The 15,634-nt window shown below is 50.8% G+C and overlaps 1 protein-coding gene across 2 annotated transcripts in view; it reads right to left on the bottom strand.

Moving 5' to 3' along the window:
• Positions 1–15,634, bottom strand: part of BCR (BCR activator of RhoGEF and GTPase) — a 135,555-nt gene that overhangs the window by 34,095 nt on the left and 85,826 nt on the right. For both annotated transcript variants that reach the window (XM_073313721.1, XM_073313722.1), the window contains exons 9-11: positions 5,263–5,384; positions 4,252–4,420; positions 202–321 (exon numbers count right to left, since the gene is read on the bottom strand). In XM_073313721.1, coding sequence (XP_073169822.1) covers positions 202–321; positions 4,252–4,420; positions 5,263–5,384 — 411 coding nt within the window. The remainder of the gene's footprint in view (positions 1–201; positions 322–4,251; positions 4,421–5,262; positions 5,385–15,634) is intronic.

Genomic DNA, 15,634 nt, shown 5'->3' with positions numbered 1-15,634 from the left:
ATGGGCTGGACACCTGCAGCTTGGAGACTATTTTCAGATCAGCCACTGGACAACGAGACAATTACAAACTGACAAATGCTTGAGCAGCTCCGATTCCCTTGGGTGGGGCACAGTGACACGCACATGCACACAAACGTCCCCCTGGTGCCTCATTCTCGGTCCTGTATGCAAGGCCCCAGAGACACCCGTGGAGCAGCTTACCTTGCCGTTCCGGTTGTGAACCCGGAAAGCCATGTTGGGAGACATCAGCAACAGCAGGGATTCCTGCTCAGACAGCTTCTTTTTCAACCTCTCAATGACCTTGCTGCCCTTGTTAGCCCTCTAGAGAACAGAGACACATTCACAGAATCATAGAAGATTAGGGTTGGAAGAGACCTCAGGAGGTCATCTAGTCCAAACCCCTGCTCAAAGCAGGACCAACACCAACTAAATCATCCCAGCAAGGGCTTTGTCAAGCGGGGCCTCCAAAACCTAAGGATGGAGATTCCACCACCTCCCTACGTAACCGATTCCAGACCTTCACCACCCTTCTAGTGAAATAGTGTTTCCTAATATCCAACCTAGACCTCCCCCACTGCAACTTGAGACCATTGCTCCTTGTTCTGTCATCTGCCACCACTGAGAACAACCGAGCTCCATCCTCTTTGGAACCCAAAGGCTGCTATCAAATCCCCCCTCACTCTTCTCTTCTGCAGACTAAACAAGACCAGTTCCCTCAGCCTCTCCTCATAAATCACATGCCCCAGCCCCGTGATCATTTTCGTTGCCCTCTGCTGGACTCCCTCCAATTTGTCCACATCCTTTCTGTAGTGGGGGGCCCAAAACTGGACACAGTACTCCAGATGTGGCCTCACCAGTGCTGAATAGAGAGGAATAATCACTTCCCTCAATCTACTGGCAATGTCCCTACTAATGCAGCCCAATATGCCGTTAACCTTCTTGGCAACAAGGACACACTGCTGACTCATATCCAGCTTCTCATCCACTGTAATCCCCAGGTCTTTTTCTGCAGAACTGCTGCTTAGCTAGTCAGTCACCACTCTGTAGCGGTACATGGGATTCTTCCGTTCTAAGTGCAGGACTCTGCACTTGTCCTTGTTGAACCTCATCAGATTTCTTTTGGTCCAATCCTCCAATTTGTCTAGGTCACTCTGGACCCTATCCCTACCCTCCAGCGTATCTACCTCTTCCCCCAGTTTAGTGTCATCTGCAAACTTGCTGAGGGTGCAATCCATCCCATCATTCACATAATTAATAAAGATGTTGAACAAAACCGGCTCCAGGACTGACCCCTGGGGTACTTCGCTTGATACCGGCTGTCAACTAGACATCGAGCCATTGATCACTACCCATTGAGCCCGACAATCTATCCAGCTTTCTGTCCGCCTTATAGTCCATTCATCCAATCCATACTTTTTTAACTTGCTGGCAAGAATACTGTGGAAGACCGTAGCAAAAGCTTTGCTAAAGTCAAGTTATATCACGTCCACTGCTTTCCCCATAGCCACAGAGCCACTTATCTCATCATAGAAGGCAATCAGGTTTGTCAGGCATGACTTGCCCTGGATGAATCCATGTTGACTGTTCCTGATCACCTTCCTCTCCTCCAAGTGCTTCACGATATTTAGCTGGAGGACCTACTCCATGATTTTTCCAGGAACTGAGGTGAGGCTGACAGCTCTGTAGTTCCCCAGGTTCTCCTTCTCTTTTTTAAAGATGGGCACTATATTTGCCTTTTTCCAGTTGTCTGAGATCTCCCCTGATTACCACGAGTTTTCAAAGATATCGCCCAATGGCTCTGCAATCACATCAGCCAATTCCCTCAACACCCTCGGAAGCATTAGATCTGGACCCATTGACTTGTGCATGTCCAGCTTTTCTACATAGTCCTCAACCTGTTCTTTCACCACTGCGGGCTGCTCACCTCCTCCCCATACTGTGTCGCCCAGGACAGCAGTGTGGGAGCTGACCTTATCTGTGAAGACCGAGGCAAAAAAAGCATTTTTCCACATCAGCTTTTTCCACATCATCTGTCACTAGGTTGCCTCCCTCATTCATTAAGGGGCACACACTTTCCCTGACCTTTTTTTTGTTGCTAACATACCTATAGAAACCCTTTTTGTTACCCTTCACATCCCTTGCTAGCTGCAACTCTAGTTGTGTTTTGGCCTTCCTGATTACACCCCTACATGCTCAGCAATATTTTTATTCTCCTCCCTCGTCATCTGTCCAAGTTTCCACTTCTTATAAGCTTCCTTTTTTTGTTTGAATTCACCAAAGATTTCACTGTTAAGCCAAGCTGGTCGCTTGCCATGTTTGCTATTCTTTCTGCACATCGGGATGGTTTGTTCCTGTGCCCTCAATATGGCTTCTTTAAAATACAGCCAGCTCTCCTGGACTCCTTTCCCCCCTCATATTAACCTCCCAGGGGATCCGGCCAATCAGTTCCCTAAGGGAGTCAAAGTCTGCTTTTCTGAAGTCCAGGGTCTGTTTTCTGCTGCCCTCCTTTCTTTCTTTTGTGAGGATCCTGAACTCAACCATCTCATGGTCACTGCTGCCCAGGTTGCCACCCACTTCTACTTCCCCTACCAATTCTTCCCTGTTTGTAAGCAGCAGGTCAAGAGGAGAATGGTCCCTGGTTAGTTCCTCCAGTAGTTGCACCAGGAAGTTGTCCTCAACACTCTCCAAAAACTTCCTGGATTCTCTGTGCACTACTGTATTGCTCTCCCAGCAGATGTCAGGGTGACTGAAGTCCCCCATTAGACCACATTATGGTGGTCTCATGCCAGAATCAATGTGGAGGAGGAGATTTGGCTCGATTTTCTGATCTGTCCCCCTCTTCCCTGTACAGGTGGCCAAACAACACTTCCACGCAGCAGTGGTTCTGCTGACGGGGTGGGTGGAGCTCCACCCCACTTAGGAAAGAGGGAACTCTAGGTACAACAGTCAATACATTTCCCATCAGGCCCAGCTCTGGGCACTACTCACAGCTGTTCATTTGAACAGCCCTTCCTGCTGAAGGCTCTACATGGGGAAGCTATTCACTGCCCCAGACTGTACAGTGCACATTTGACTAGGAGCCTCCAAACCCGTACGACCAGTGCTCCCCCACAGAACAGCACTGAGGGGCACTTTCAAAAGCATCCTTAATTAAGCATCTCCTGTGCAAATGGTGTGCTGGAGCCACTTGGGTTATGCAGCAATAGCAGCCCCCAATCCTTCTCCTAGCTGTATGCATCTAAACCAGTTTTCAACAGAGGAAAACTAAGAGCAAGATTCTCCTTGGATGCTTAAATCCCAGAGCCCAGTCAGGCACATGCTTTGGCCCTGAAGTGTCTAAACTCACGTGTGAATCACCAGCTGAGTCAGTTAAGAGATTTTCCCATGGATGCTATTCATACTACCCTTCTCTTCCCAAGAAACCTCTCTGAAGAGCTATCCAAGACTGTGGACTGGAAATGTGTCCTTTGTAACTATGGGGGGAAAAAATGCTGAAGATGTTTGTACCCTGCTGGTTACATAGCAGGGTTCTCAACCTCTGCACTCTTGGCTTTCCTTCTTGGGGATAGAATGGCTTGGATTCTGCGACACCTGAGAAAGCGCACGTCTAGCAAATGAAGAGAGGCCAACATTAGAGGCACAGAGCCCACTGTTTGCCTGGTGACAGTGAAAGAGGTTGACATGTTTATCTATAGACTTGCTTATCCATCCAAATCCGCTAGGCTTCAAACACACTTAGAAGGCACTGCTGATATGGTGAAAATTCAGAGGTATCTTTGTATGTGACCAAAGCCACACCCAGGCTCGTGCTTAGATATCCAAGAGCCGAAATCTCTGAAAAACAGGCTCACCACACTTCTATCTGCTCTTGTGTGCCCTCGGCACAAAAGCCACCCCATTCCTCCTTCAACAGGACGTGTATCCAAAGACATAGCACCATGAGCAGGGCCTGCCAACACCATGAGAACAATCAACACCTAGCTACTGGATGCTGTGTTATTCCTGGATGCCCAGAGGACACTATCACACAAGGGATAATGCATCATGCCTAGGTATAGCTGCCTGCCCATCAACTACATGCATAACCAAAGTTTAGTTCTACAGCATATCACAAGCAAGTGCTTGCTTGCGGCATTACCTGTCCAAACAAACAAACTCTGGAGGTGAGTTACTCCCCAGCAGCACCCCATCTCCAGTTTCGGACGCAACGTGCACCCTGGGCTTGGGGAAGACAGCTCCACCTGCCATTACCTTTTCTCGCTGGATGTCATTCTTTATCTGGGAGATCTTGATCTTCATGGCATCCAGCTCCTCGTCAGGCACGAGTGGGATGTTGGGCACTGCCTCGGACTCGTCCACAGTTTGGAAGCTGAGGTCTGTGAGCGGAATGTACCATTTACAATCATACTGCTGGCTTTTCCTGAAAAGAAGAGGGGACAGGGCTTTAAACACCCTTGCACTCCATAAGCTCACACTGCTCTTTCCATGCTTTTCCCCCGTGACGGTTTCAGCACGGCAAGTTACAAGATAGTGAAATAGGCTCAACCTCACTGTAATCCCTGAGATGGAGGCACAGTTGGGGTAGGTCTGTTTTCCAGCAATGAACCTTGAAGGAGCCAAACCCCCCTACCATGCTATGTACAGTTTGCTGCCCGCTGGTGCTGCACGTAGATTTTATTTCTTTTAAAGTGCTCACTCTGAAGCATCCCAAAGCACTTCCCAAATACAGGGATATCTTTCAATACAACCATCTCTGAGGCAGAACGCAGCAGCTTGCTGCACAAGAGCTTAAGGACTGAACCTGGGACTTCTGGATCTAAAAGCAGGAGCCTCTGCTGCCTGCTGTAGAAGTTTTTCACAAGCTGTAGCTGCCTCATAAACCCCAGTGAGATCCAGCCACTAGAGGGAGATAGCAAGTAACACTACGTGCAGGCTGCAACAGGAAGCGAAGACCACCACCTGAAACTGCAGGGGGAATAAAGGGAGGCAGAGTTAAATGACCCCTGCTGGAATTTGTCCAGGATGCCGCAGTTAGCACCCCGGCTCTCTGGAAGATAGCCACGCAGTATTTAACTCCCCGAAGCGTCTCATCTGAAGGACAACGCTGCACTGTACAATGTTCCCTGTATGGGCCGCAGCTTTGCTGAGTTGGGTGCACAGGTGCAGTCAGTATGCACTGAACTAGCATTCTGCCAAGTCCACTGCTCTGCATATAGGGTGTGAAGAACAGGAAAATGGGGTGTGAAGCAGGGAAATCCTCACCCTCCAAGCTGCTTCTTGAGCTTGGCGCACAGGAACAGGTCAGTGAAAAGAAAGACGTGGCGCAGTTTCCGAGCCCCCTCTACCAGCTCCACCATGAAACTGTCCTTCAAGAGCTGCCGGTGCTGTCAGAAACAGGAGACACAGTTCTAGTTAGGACAGGAGGGGTCAGTCTCTGAGCCAAGGCACTATGGCTCCTCATCAATACCTCCGGTAATATAAACCTCCCTAGCACCACCCCAAGGCTAGATCCTCATTTGATCGATCACTGGTGGAACATGGCAAACCTGCCCCACCCACTGCTCTCTCCATGACTTTCTGTTCCAAGGGAGACCCTCTCTGTGTGCCTGACTGAAGGGGGGCCTGAGAAATGGATGATCAATGGATGGGTCTCATTAATTGGCCTGCATGTTTACTTTTTTCCCCCACTCGTGCTCTCTCCTTTTCATGCCCTTCCTTGGGACTTTATCGCCTGGCTTTCTCAGACCCAATAAGGATGCACACTTTGCACAGAGGGCCATCCCAGTGACTTGGCTGGGGCCATCCTCTCTGTTGCTAATCCTGGCCACTGAATTAACTCTTTGCAGTCTGGTCCCTTCCTGTTGCTCTCTCCATCACTTGCAGGAAGTGCATAATCAGAGAAAGTGGCTGAACGTTGGGTTTCAGTTTTTAACTGGAGTCAAATCTCCACCTCCAGCTGGTGAACTGCCAGCTGGCTTGGGGCAAATACTTCTGAGAGCTGCACAGAGCGTGGTCACCCTCTGCCTGGTGCAAATGCTGGACGGCTCACCCAGACTCTCCAGTTCTCAGCCCCTCTTTCCAGTCACTCTTGACTTTCCAAGTATTTTCTCTGGGGGCTGAAACGTCACCTGCCTGCTCTCACTCAAAGGAACCTGGCTGGAAACATCAAGCAAAATCCTTTCAGCTGCTTTAATTTATGGCAAGTCATTGACAGACCATTACCATACACACAGGGCTTGCCAGCAGCCTTCAACAGCAAGGCATTCCACCGTTCACTAGCAGAGGGCAGCATACACCACTTCACCAGGTAAGCTTTCACATCTAGCTGCAGCCACTCTGCAGAACTACCAAATCCAGACCATGGAACACCCTCCTCCCCACTCTGAACCTGTTTGTACACAGCAGCTGCTAAATATTCCTGCTGCTTCCCTATTCCAACAAGTGCTGCTAAGGGACCTATATTTGCTTAGAAAAGCTAAATCCACCAGCAGCCCCTAATCAGCCAGTACTTGAACAGTCCCATCTGGATGTGTTTTTCCTCTGTATTTATTTAAAGCCTTTTTCTGTTCCTTATAAAATTTCCCCAAAACACTGATCAGACCTCAGAATTAGCATGAAGCATAGCTCTGCTGCCTTTATCCCCCTCAGAAGACAGGCTCCTAGTTTCAAGGGCCTGAATGAGTTCCTTGGGCCAAGTGGTTTGTTTCAGACATGCGGACTGTCCCCCTTTTCCTCCCCTTGGGCCTCTCCTTCGGGGTGGGGCTCTGGAGTATCATTCAAACAAAACCAGGCAGTAGTACATAGTCATCAGCGAGTTGAGGTGTTCTATACTCCGACTCTGACCCCCCCCCCCCCCCCCCGAATCAATGGCAGCCTGAACGTGAGCTAGGGGAGGTGAAATATTGCAGGAGGTTCCAAATTGGGCTTTGGGGATTCTCAATTTGGGGGCAAGTCTGATCCTCACAAAAGTGGAAATCTTCTAGCACTGCCTTGATCCAAGTACCGAGCAGGCTTCTCTGCCCAGTTCTGCCAATGCACCCTAATCCTGACCCACGTCACCCCTGTTACTCTGGTGTTGGGTCCACACACGTAGATACTATGGTGATCGGTGCTTGAGCAATAACTTTTATGCCTACGTATTCTGGTGACAGCTCTGCCAATGTTATTCAATACTGATCGAGCCCTCCCTCCCCGGGCTGTTTTACTATCTGCCCCCTGCATCAGCCCCCACACAGACAGCTTTGCCAGTGCACCGTGCTCCTCACCTTCAGTATCTCTACTATTGCAGTACCAGGCTCTCGCATGCAAAAATTGCCAATTCCCAAGCTGTGCTACGTTTTGATTGGGAAATGGATGAGGTTGAAACATCCAGATAGTTACTTGTAACCAAATCAGAGCTTAAACCTACGCCTGCGAACGTAACGCCCTGTGCATTAACTCACGGTTCTCATGTCCTCAACACCTGCAGAACACTCTCAATGTGGAGGACACATCTGTAGGCGTGTTCATACCCACCAACCCGCTCTCTAAACTATCTTTATCGATACCGTGATGTGAGTCCCAACAGACATGGTAGGGAATACAAGGCAGAGTGATGAAGCACAAGAAGCAGTTCTTGTTTCCACATTCACAGTCAGAGCATTATGCATTTTTCAGTATAAACCAACACATTGCACAAGGCTGCACTAAAGCCTTTTCAGGGTGCTAAAGAGCAGGAATCAGTCCCAGGGATGCTTGCCAATCCCAAATGTCACCGCAATTCTGTGACCACTAGCAGCAAATGTTCCACTCAGTCAGTGGTGTAAACCTGTTCCCTGACAGGTTACGGTACCGTTTCTGGGCAGGATCCTGGGGAGCAGGGAAATCCAACGGTGAGTCAGGCTCAGAAAGGTCTGTGGATGTGCCGATGTTTATTTTTAGGTGAGTGTGAGCCTCCTCAATCCTACCTGGGTTTGGAGAGCATGCCTGCCTGCATTAATGTCTCTGCTACTGATGTGTGCTCATTTCCCGCCCCCCAAGGACTAGACAGCGACCTGCAGCCCAGATATGGAACCAGGAGTATCTGGGCAGAAACAAAGGATAGGCCTTGTCAAGAGCAAACCCCCACCTTCCACAGCTGGGGAGGATTCAATTTGAGAGAGAAGAGAAATGAGGCAGAAAAAATGGTATTTTTCAGCAATCCAGAACTCTAATTTAACGTTTTTAGAGCTGATGAATATTTATTACGATGCAAATCAACTCTGCTCCTCTGAGGCATGTGAACAGCTGCTTGTTGCCAGCCAAATCTCTGCTCACCATCCTTAGGTGTAAATATGTTCTCACACATCAATCTCATTTGTTACCTAGTTGCAATTCTGGGGTGCAGTGCTGATCCTCCATTCCTCCCCCCACCCCACAAGGGTCTTGTGGCACAATCCTGCCTTAGGGGAGGCTGCTACTGTGCCCCTGTGGCAGGCCGGGGATGAGAGGGTTAGGCAGGTGTGGTTAACAAGGTCCCGACTATTTGCTCAGTAGCCAGGCAGGAGGTTCCTTTCATAACACTCTTTGAAGCCGATGGGGAGCAGGAACAGGGCCACTGTCTGCAGCCTCTATCCCCTGCTGAAGGAAACCATGTCTCTAAATTCTGATCTGAAAACAGAGGGGACAGGCCACAGTGGCTGCTGGGTCAAAGGCAGCTCTTGCCCAAAGAGCTGCCCATTCAAGGCAGGACTCCCATCCTGCCGAGACGTTGCTGGCCTAGGGAGAAAATTTCCTTCTTACAGGGGCCTTAGATGAAGCCATTCCTGGTAGCTGATGCCAGGTCACAGACAGTGCGCCCCCTTCTGAGAAATTCAGCGAAGCCAGCAAATAGCCTAATGCTTGGTCCTTGCACAGACTCATGTGAGCTGTTCAAGAATGAATCTGTTCTGCTTGGCTCTGATTCAGTTTCATCTCCCCTCTGGATGTGTCAGAGCTCTGATACCTAGGCTGAGGGTCAGAACGGAAGAGTCTCCACAGGCCTGGACTACCTTGGCCATGGCTCCAAATACAACCAGGGACTGCAGCCAGTGGAGTGCTGAGGGTTCCCACCTGCCCCCCATAACATCACAAGAGTGTGAGGGAGGGGGTAGGTGCCGGCAAAGGCAGTGACCGCAGGGGACTGAGTGTGAGAATATTCTCACATGGCATTGGGATTCCAGATCCACCCACTGCCACCGACCCCACTCAGGGCATCCACTCCCTTCTGTTACCAAGAACCTCAGTCACAGGGGCCATCTGCATAGCCCCTGCCTGTAAACATCCAGGCAGGCTCTTCCAAGTAGCAGGTTCCCTCTTGCTCAGAAAAGTTCCATGTCCAAAATTCCCCATCAACCCAAACAGGAAGTTCAGTACCGCCACAGGCAGAGAGCCCTGCTGTGATGCGGAGAGCCACCATCCTGTCAGCCTGTGATGCTGTTCCTGAGGCGATGCTGATCTATGCTGAGTTTATCTGATCTAGCACTTGGGGGATAAATTGTCCAGATCCTCGAGACAAGACGCTAGCATGAGGCACCGGAATGACTCCTACGGAGGTGGGATTTCTCAGGAAAGGAGGCTGGCTGGGGAGCCTGGTGGAGGATGTATTCTAGTCAGGCGTAGGAAGTCAGGGAAGGGGGCGGAGGGGATGTATTCCAGTCAGCGGCTAGGAGGGAAAAATTTACCAAGCCGCACAGAGAGGAGGATTTTCTTCCCTCTTCTGCTCTATTAACAGTCCTGACTCATGAGCCTACCAGAGACATGTCCCTGCAAGGGGGACCCAGGGAGATACCTTCATAGGAGATGACCCAGGGAGCTCCCAGCTACTGTGGGCGAGGGGCAGGGGGAAAGGAAGCCTGAAGAGTGGCTTTGTAGAGCAGGCTGGGATCGCTCTCTCCACAGCAGGGTGCTTGCTGAGCCTGAGCTGGGAGATGGATTTAGCTGCCTGCTTCTCCTGGAACTTGACAAGACTTGGTATAATAGGTGCACATCAGGCTGCTGATCACTGATTGGGGAGGTGGGGTGGGGGAGTGTTTCCAGTAGGGAGCTGCTGGGGTTACATCCTTTGCTGTGATGACTCATCTGGCAGGAAGGGTTCAGCAGGTCAGAGGGAGACAATAAAAGGATTTCCCAACCAGCTGACTACAGGCTTCTTTGTGAGGGAGCAAAGGGTGCCTCTCCCCATGAGTTGGTCAGCACATGCCCAATCCCTCCACCCAGTCCCAGGAGAAGTCAGCATGCCCCTCAGACCCCCAGCATGCCCCCAGCACCCGTCTGCATGCTCCCAGCACCCGTTTGCACACGCCCAGGGTTCACACACTGCCTTAGCCACATTTCCTGGGCAGAGGAGACAGAGTCCAACAAGGAGCCTGCTAGACAGAATCTGCTGTACCAGCAGCTGTGTCCGGCTACAGGCTGCCTCAGTGCAGGGGAGCGAGAGGCCCAGGGAGCATGCCCTACAGGACTGCAGTCAGACAGTCTCCCTGAGGAAGACAGAGCCAGCCTCACAGATGTGACCCCGTCAGCCCCCTAGAACACAGAGACTGTTCACTTCCTCTTCAGAGTCCTCACCAACCCGGCCACTGAGCCAGCACCCATAGACCTTGGCAACTCACACCATACAAAGGGGACCCCAGCAGCTCAAACCCTGGCTGGAGGGTACTGGTAACCTAGGTCAGGATGTCTCCAAGTCAGCGACATGGGTCCCCCATTCCTTTCCCTCCCCATCTCTTCCCCCCCCCCCCCCGCCCAATCAACCTCCCTATCTAGCTGTCTCCTCACTGGCATCCTTTCGGGGGCCCTATGTTTATAACAGACTTCTGGGCCATAGGGTGTTTTGGGCAGATGGCTGTTTGCTGCAAGGCTTTCCTGTCAGAGTTACCGTACCCACCCCACTTATCCAGCTTATTCCTCCTGGCCTGACTGAGGAATAGCAACACAATCACCAGTGTATAAACAACGTAAGAGAAGAGCCTCCCCCACCATCCAAAGACCCTGGGGGGGCATATGGGCTACGGACACATTCAGGTGGGCTTCATACCAGAGTGGTGACTGGGCATCCAGCACACATACTTCCATCAGTAACACCCTAAGATGAGCACCATTCCTGCCAGGACAGTGCAGTACTGCCAGGCAAGAGCCTGGGCTGGGTCCCAGCATCCTGCTCCAGCCTTACCTCCCAGACCTTCTCTCTCTGCCTTACTTCCTATTCCCTTTACATATCTAGCACCTGCCTCCTCCCTTTTCTGTCAGTGCCTCACTGCTTTGGGCATAAGAGCCTTCCCCCCTGCTGCTCCTGCCACCTGGACAGCCTCCCTGCGTTTCCTGCCTCTTCATCTCTTCTCTCCCTTGCCTTTGAGTTCCTCAACCAGCCTCTCAACCGCCTGCACCTTCATTTATTCATTGCATCATTTTTTCACTGATTGCTGTCTCTAATGTCGTGTGCTGTCTGCTGTTGTGTATTATTTAACTCCAGATAGCGAGGCAGGTTACCTGTTTGTCTGAGATGCACAATGCAAAGTAAAACTTGTAATAGCTGTTCATCTGGATTTAAGATCTGCAAAGGGCTGTCTGCCTGTCAGAGCTGAGGAGGTGTATCCTGGGTGGTGACGGCAGAAGACTGCAGTGCGTGTGGGTGAGAGTTACAGGAAAGAATGGAACGTGTGATGCAGGAGGAGGATGGTAAAGCGCAAAAGGATGGATACTGGCACACGTCATTATGGATATTGGCACATGTCATTAAGGTTTGGATTTCTGCAGAGCGTAGGAGGAGAATGATTCCTGTGTGTGATGCAAGAGCAGCGTGACAGGACATCGGGATCATCTGCTGAGGAATTAATGGGCTTCTCTTAATAGTCTAACAGCCTTTTGTTTTCCAAAGTGACTGTCAGTGAGAGCTATAGGGCTTCAGCCAGGAGACAGGGCGTGGGATCCAAACCTGTATTTCTGAGTACACTGCTGCAGACAGCATCTGCCCAGGGCCACTAGAAGCAGCGATCCCCAGGCCCCAAGGGGTCCAAGACCAGCCCACAAACCCAGTGACGCTCCAGTTCACACCCTTGCCGGTTTCCTTTTGTAAACAGTCCCCTATTGTTCTCTCTTTCCCTACCTCAAACTCTCCCTAATGCGACTGCAGCCTAAACCCAATGATGCTCTGCCATTCAGAGGTCACCTGGCTGATCCCTCAGAGGCAATTCACCATCAGATGCGTTTACCAGTTAACTTCAGAAATATGGCAGTCCACAGCCAGGCTTGAGCATCTCAGATACGATGGTGAAAAACATGAGACAGGCTCAGACAGACGGACTGGGGCCCTCCCACAGTGGGAATCTGCCTCTCTCCCCTAAGGGGCTCAGTGCTTTTAGCAGTTCCATTAACTCCTGCGTTACAAGAAAAGGCAGAACTGGATAGGGAACAGTGGAGGGGAAATTTCAGCATTAAGCTCTTGCTCAGAAAGGAGACATTGACTCCTCCAGCCAGCCATTCTCACACCGGCTGCAGCTAGGAACCTCTGGGAAAGCTGCACCGGAGTGGTGCCAAACCAGCCTCCCCACTGGAGGTTGTGCAGGATCGCTGGTACAACCTTAGGGACTGATCCTTCTGGAGCGCTTGGGGATTTTTCCCCTCAAAAGACCCCCTATAACTGAAACAAAGGAAATGAATGGTGGCGGGTGAAGAGTCGGCTGTGAGCAAACAAGGCCCCATCCACAAAACGAGGTCCTGGCTTGGAGCTGCGGCAGGGCCACATGCACAAGACAAGAAGGAATCTGAACTTCTCACATGCCCTAAATCAGGAGGCTTCATGTCACTCAGGGACACCCCAGCGAGCTTTTTATTGCTACTTGGCAAGTTACTGAAATGGGCACTTAGGGAAGGATCAATCAGAAACACTAACAAGCAGGAAGGAGAAAAGAGGATGAGAGGGAGGGAGGCATTTCCATGCTCCTTGGCAGGGGAGATTCTGGAGCTAAGATATGTCCCCAGAGGCATAACATTCCATCCAGGTTTCTGTTCCTTCGCAGGGGGATGTCCCCCCATGATGGGTCCAATGGTTATCTCCTTCTGCCACCCACAAACCAAATCCTAGACACTGCATCTTTCCCCACAAGTCCATGGGTTGTATGCTGGGGAGACAAGCGACTCAATTCCCCACAACAGGCTAGAGAAGAACCCCAGAGCCACACCTTGGCCTTGACAGAGCCTCATTTCTTCTGGCTTTTGTTGTAATTAGCATCCTACCCACATCCCTGAAGCATGCAGAAACTCTGCCCCCCTCCTTACGTCTGGGACCCGCCAGGCCCACACACTCGGGGAGCCACAGGCTGCCTCAGGACCATGCCTCCCACTTCAATTCCCATGGAAGGATCGAATGCACAGATCACAAAGGAAACGGGGCTGGGGCTGAAGCTCTCCCTTGCCCTGTCAGCATTGCTGTATTGCACAGTAAGCAGAGACACTGCAGAGAAGGGGGACAGGTAATATCGATGGCCTTGAGAGCAATGTGCTGGGATGTCCTTGCCATGCCATACAGGTCACAGCACGTCCTGGTTTGGGCATGGACTGAGAAGTGTCTTGTGCAAGATGCTGGAGTTACTTTATGGAATATTCCAGTGGATAGGATGGGAGAGAACGAGCTCCTCTGTGGTGAGCAACCCTTGTTTTCCTCACTGTGTGCAGGATGCGGCCAAGTGCCTTGTAGCAAATGAAAGCTCCTAAAGCAGGGGATCAATAACTTTGGGTCACACCTTGGGGGAGGGAGTGTGTGTGTGGAAGGTTGTGTATTCACACACACACACTTACTTTTAGGAGCCTGTCACTAGGGAGATTAACCATTGGCTGCTTTCACCAATTCAAAGCAATCCAGCAAAAGAAAGCAGCAGCAAGAGGCAGGCAAAGGGGATTTACATCCTCCCTGTGCTGTGCTCACCAAACACTCCACATTAAAGATGGGGATTGGGAGCCGTTTGCTGGCTGGAAAAAAAAAAGGAAGAGAAACAGGGCCCCTTTATATGCACGCTAACAACGGAGGTCGGTACCTGAGCACTGTATGAGAGGAGGAGGCTGGAGCTACAGCAGCTAGCCCGCTCCCCCGCCAAAGGAATCTCCAATGGGAGGGAGGTAAATAATGAATAAAAGCCATCAAAGCAAGCTGGCTATTCATTAAAATAAAAAATGCATTATGCATTGAGAGCTGTCAGTTAGGACATATAGACTGCATGCTATCCCATCACCCCGGGGAGGGCATAGACAAGGGGAGCAGAAGGAAAGGCTAAGCCAGAGATTTACACACACACAGACAAAACCCAGCTCTGATCCCAACCTGGAAGGGCTGTTGGTGGTGGGGAGCGGGGCTTGTTAACTCTTTAGGAAGATAGTGCACAAATCCTTCATTAATGAATGGCTGGGAGTCTACTCCTGTTGCAGGCAGTTGGATCACAATTTCAAACCATGGAAATGGTGAACACTCCCCAGTCTGGACAAGCTTTGGGGAAGAAGGTGGTGCCCTGCCCCTCTTAGAGGCAGGGCCTTTGGTGCAGAAAAGCCAAAGGAAGCAGCTAGCATTCGACTCCCAGAGGGAAAGGAAGTTAAAGGGCAACACAGAAAGATCTGGAATAAGCATATTCTTCACCTTGGCTTGGAACAGATTGTGAGCAGAGTAGGTGCATGCGAGTGAGAGAGAGTTATAGATTCCCTCCATCGCATAGGAAAACCTGTTTTCAGCTCTGATTCTGCTGTCCCTGCCACAAGAGTAAACACGGAGCAACCACCCAAAGTCAATATTTTCACCACCGCGTGAGTGGGAATAGGAGCAGCCCTGCTGAGCCCACTCTTTACACACCCCATTCTCACTTTGTAAGTGGATGACAAATCCACAGCTCACCAGAGAGCACAACTTCATTCCCACTGCCCTGGCTCCTGTCACTTCATTAGGATTCCACAGGACACGCTGCAAAGCCTGCATCCCTCATTGAGATGCTAACAGACAATCTGAGACTACCGAGCACTCCCTCTCCTGGGACAGGGGCATTCCAGCCTGTGATACCTGCCATGACTCGATCAGCATCCACTTTAATGAGGCCTTCTGCTGTCTCCAAGGCCCTGGCCACTGATGTGTGTAATTGCATCCCACCCTGCTACTGCCTGGTCCCCACAGCTCTAGTCTCAGCACATCTCAGCTGCAGCCTTGGGGTTCCAAAACAAGCCCCAAAGCAGGAGGTAAATGGGGGAACTCCTGCTCAAAGCTGAGGAACAATGCACTCTGGGGCCCTGTCTGAGTACCCCAGCCCCATTCTGCGTCTGCCAGAGAACCCTCAGAGCTGAAAGGGTCAATGAAACATACAGTAATAACCCAGGAATGTGTATGTTTATAGGGCTGGGGGACTTTTCACTGGAATGTCTTCAAGGGGATCCCTGGGTCCAGTTGTAGTCATCTTGGGCTTGGCAGGGGACTACAGGGCACAGTGCTGACGTGACAAACTCCAGCTGCAGTTCCTCTACCACAAATCTGAGGCTCTTGATTCCGCTCTTTCATCCAAGCTTCCCCACCCCATTTCATCCAAGCTTCCCTGCCCCCCAACTATCTCCTCCAACACTCCTCATCAGTCCTGGCTGTTACTGAACAGGAGGGACCAAATTCATC

The sequence above is a fragment of the Lepidochelys kempii genome, chromosome 15 (genome assembly GCF_965140265.1).
Source record: "Lepidochelys kempii isolate rLepKem1 chromosome 15, rLepKem1.hap2, whole genome shotgun sequence".
In the NCBI taxonomy this organism is placed as follows: Eukaryota; Metazoa; Chordata; order Testudines; family Cheloniidae; genus Lepidochelys; species Lepidochelys kempii.
Note: the sequence above shows the minus strand (reverse complement) of the source record. Positions and strands in the feature narration are given on the sequence as shown.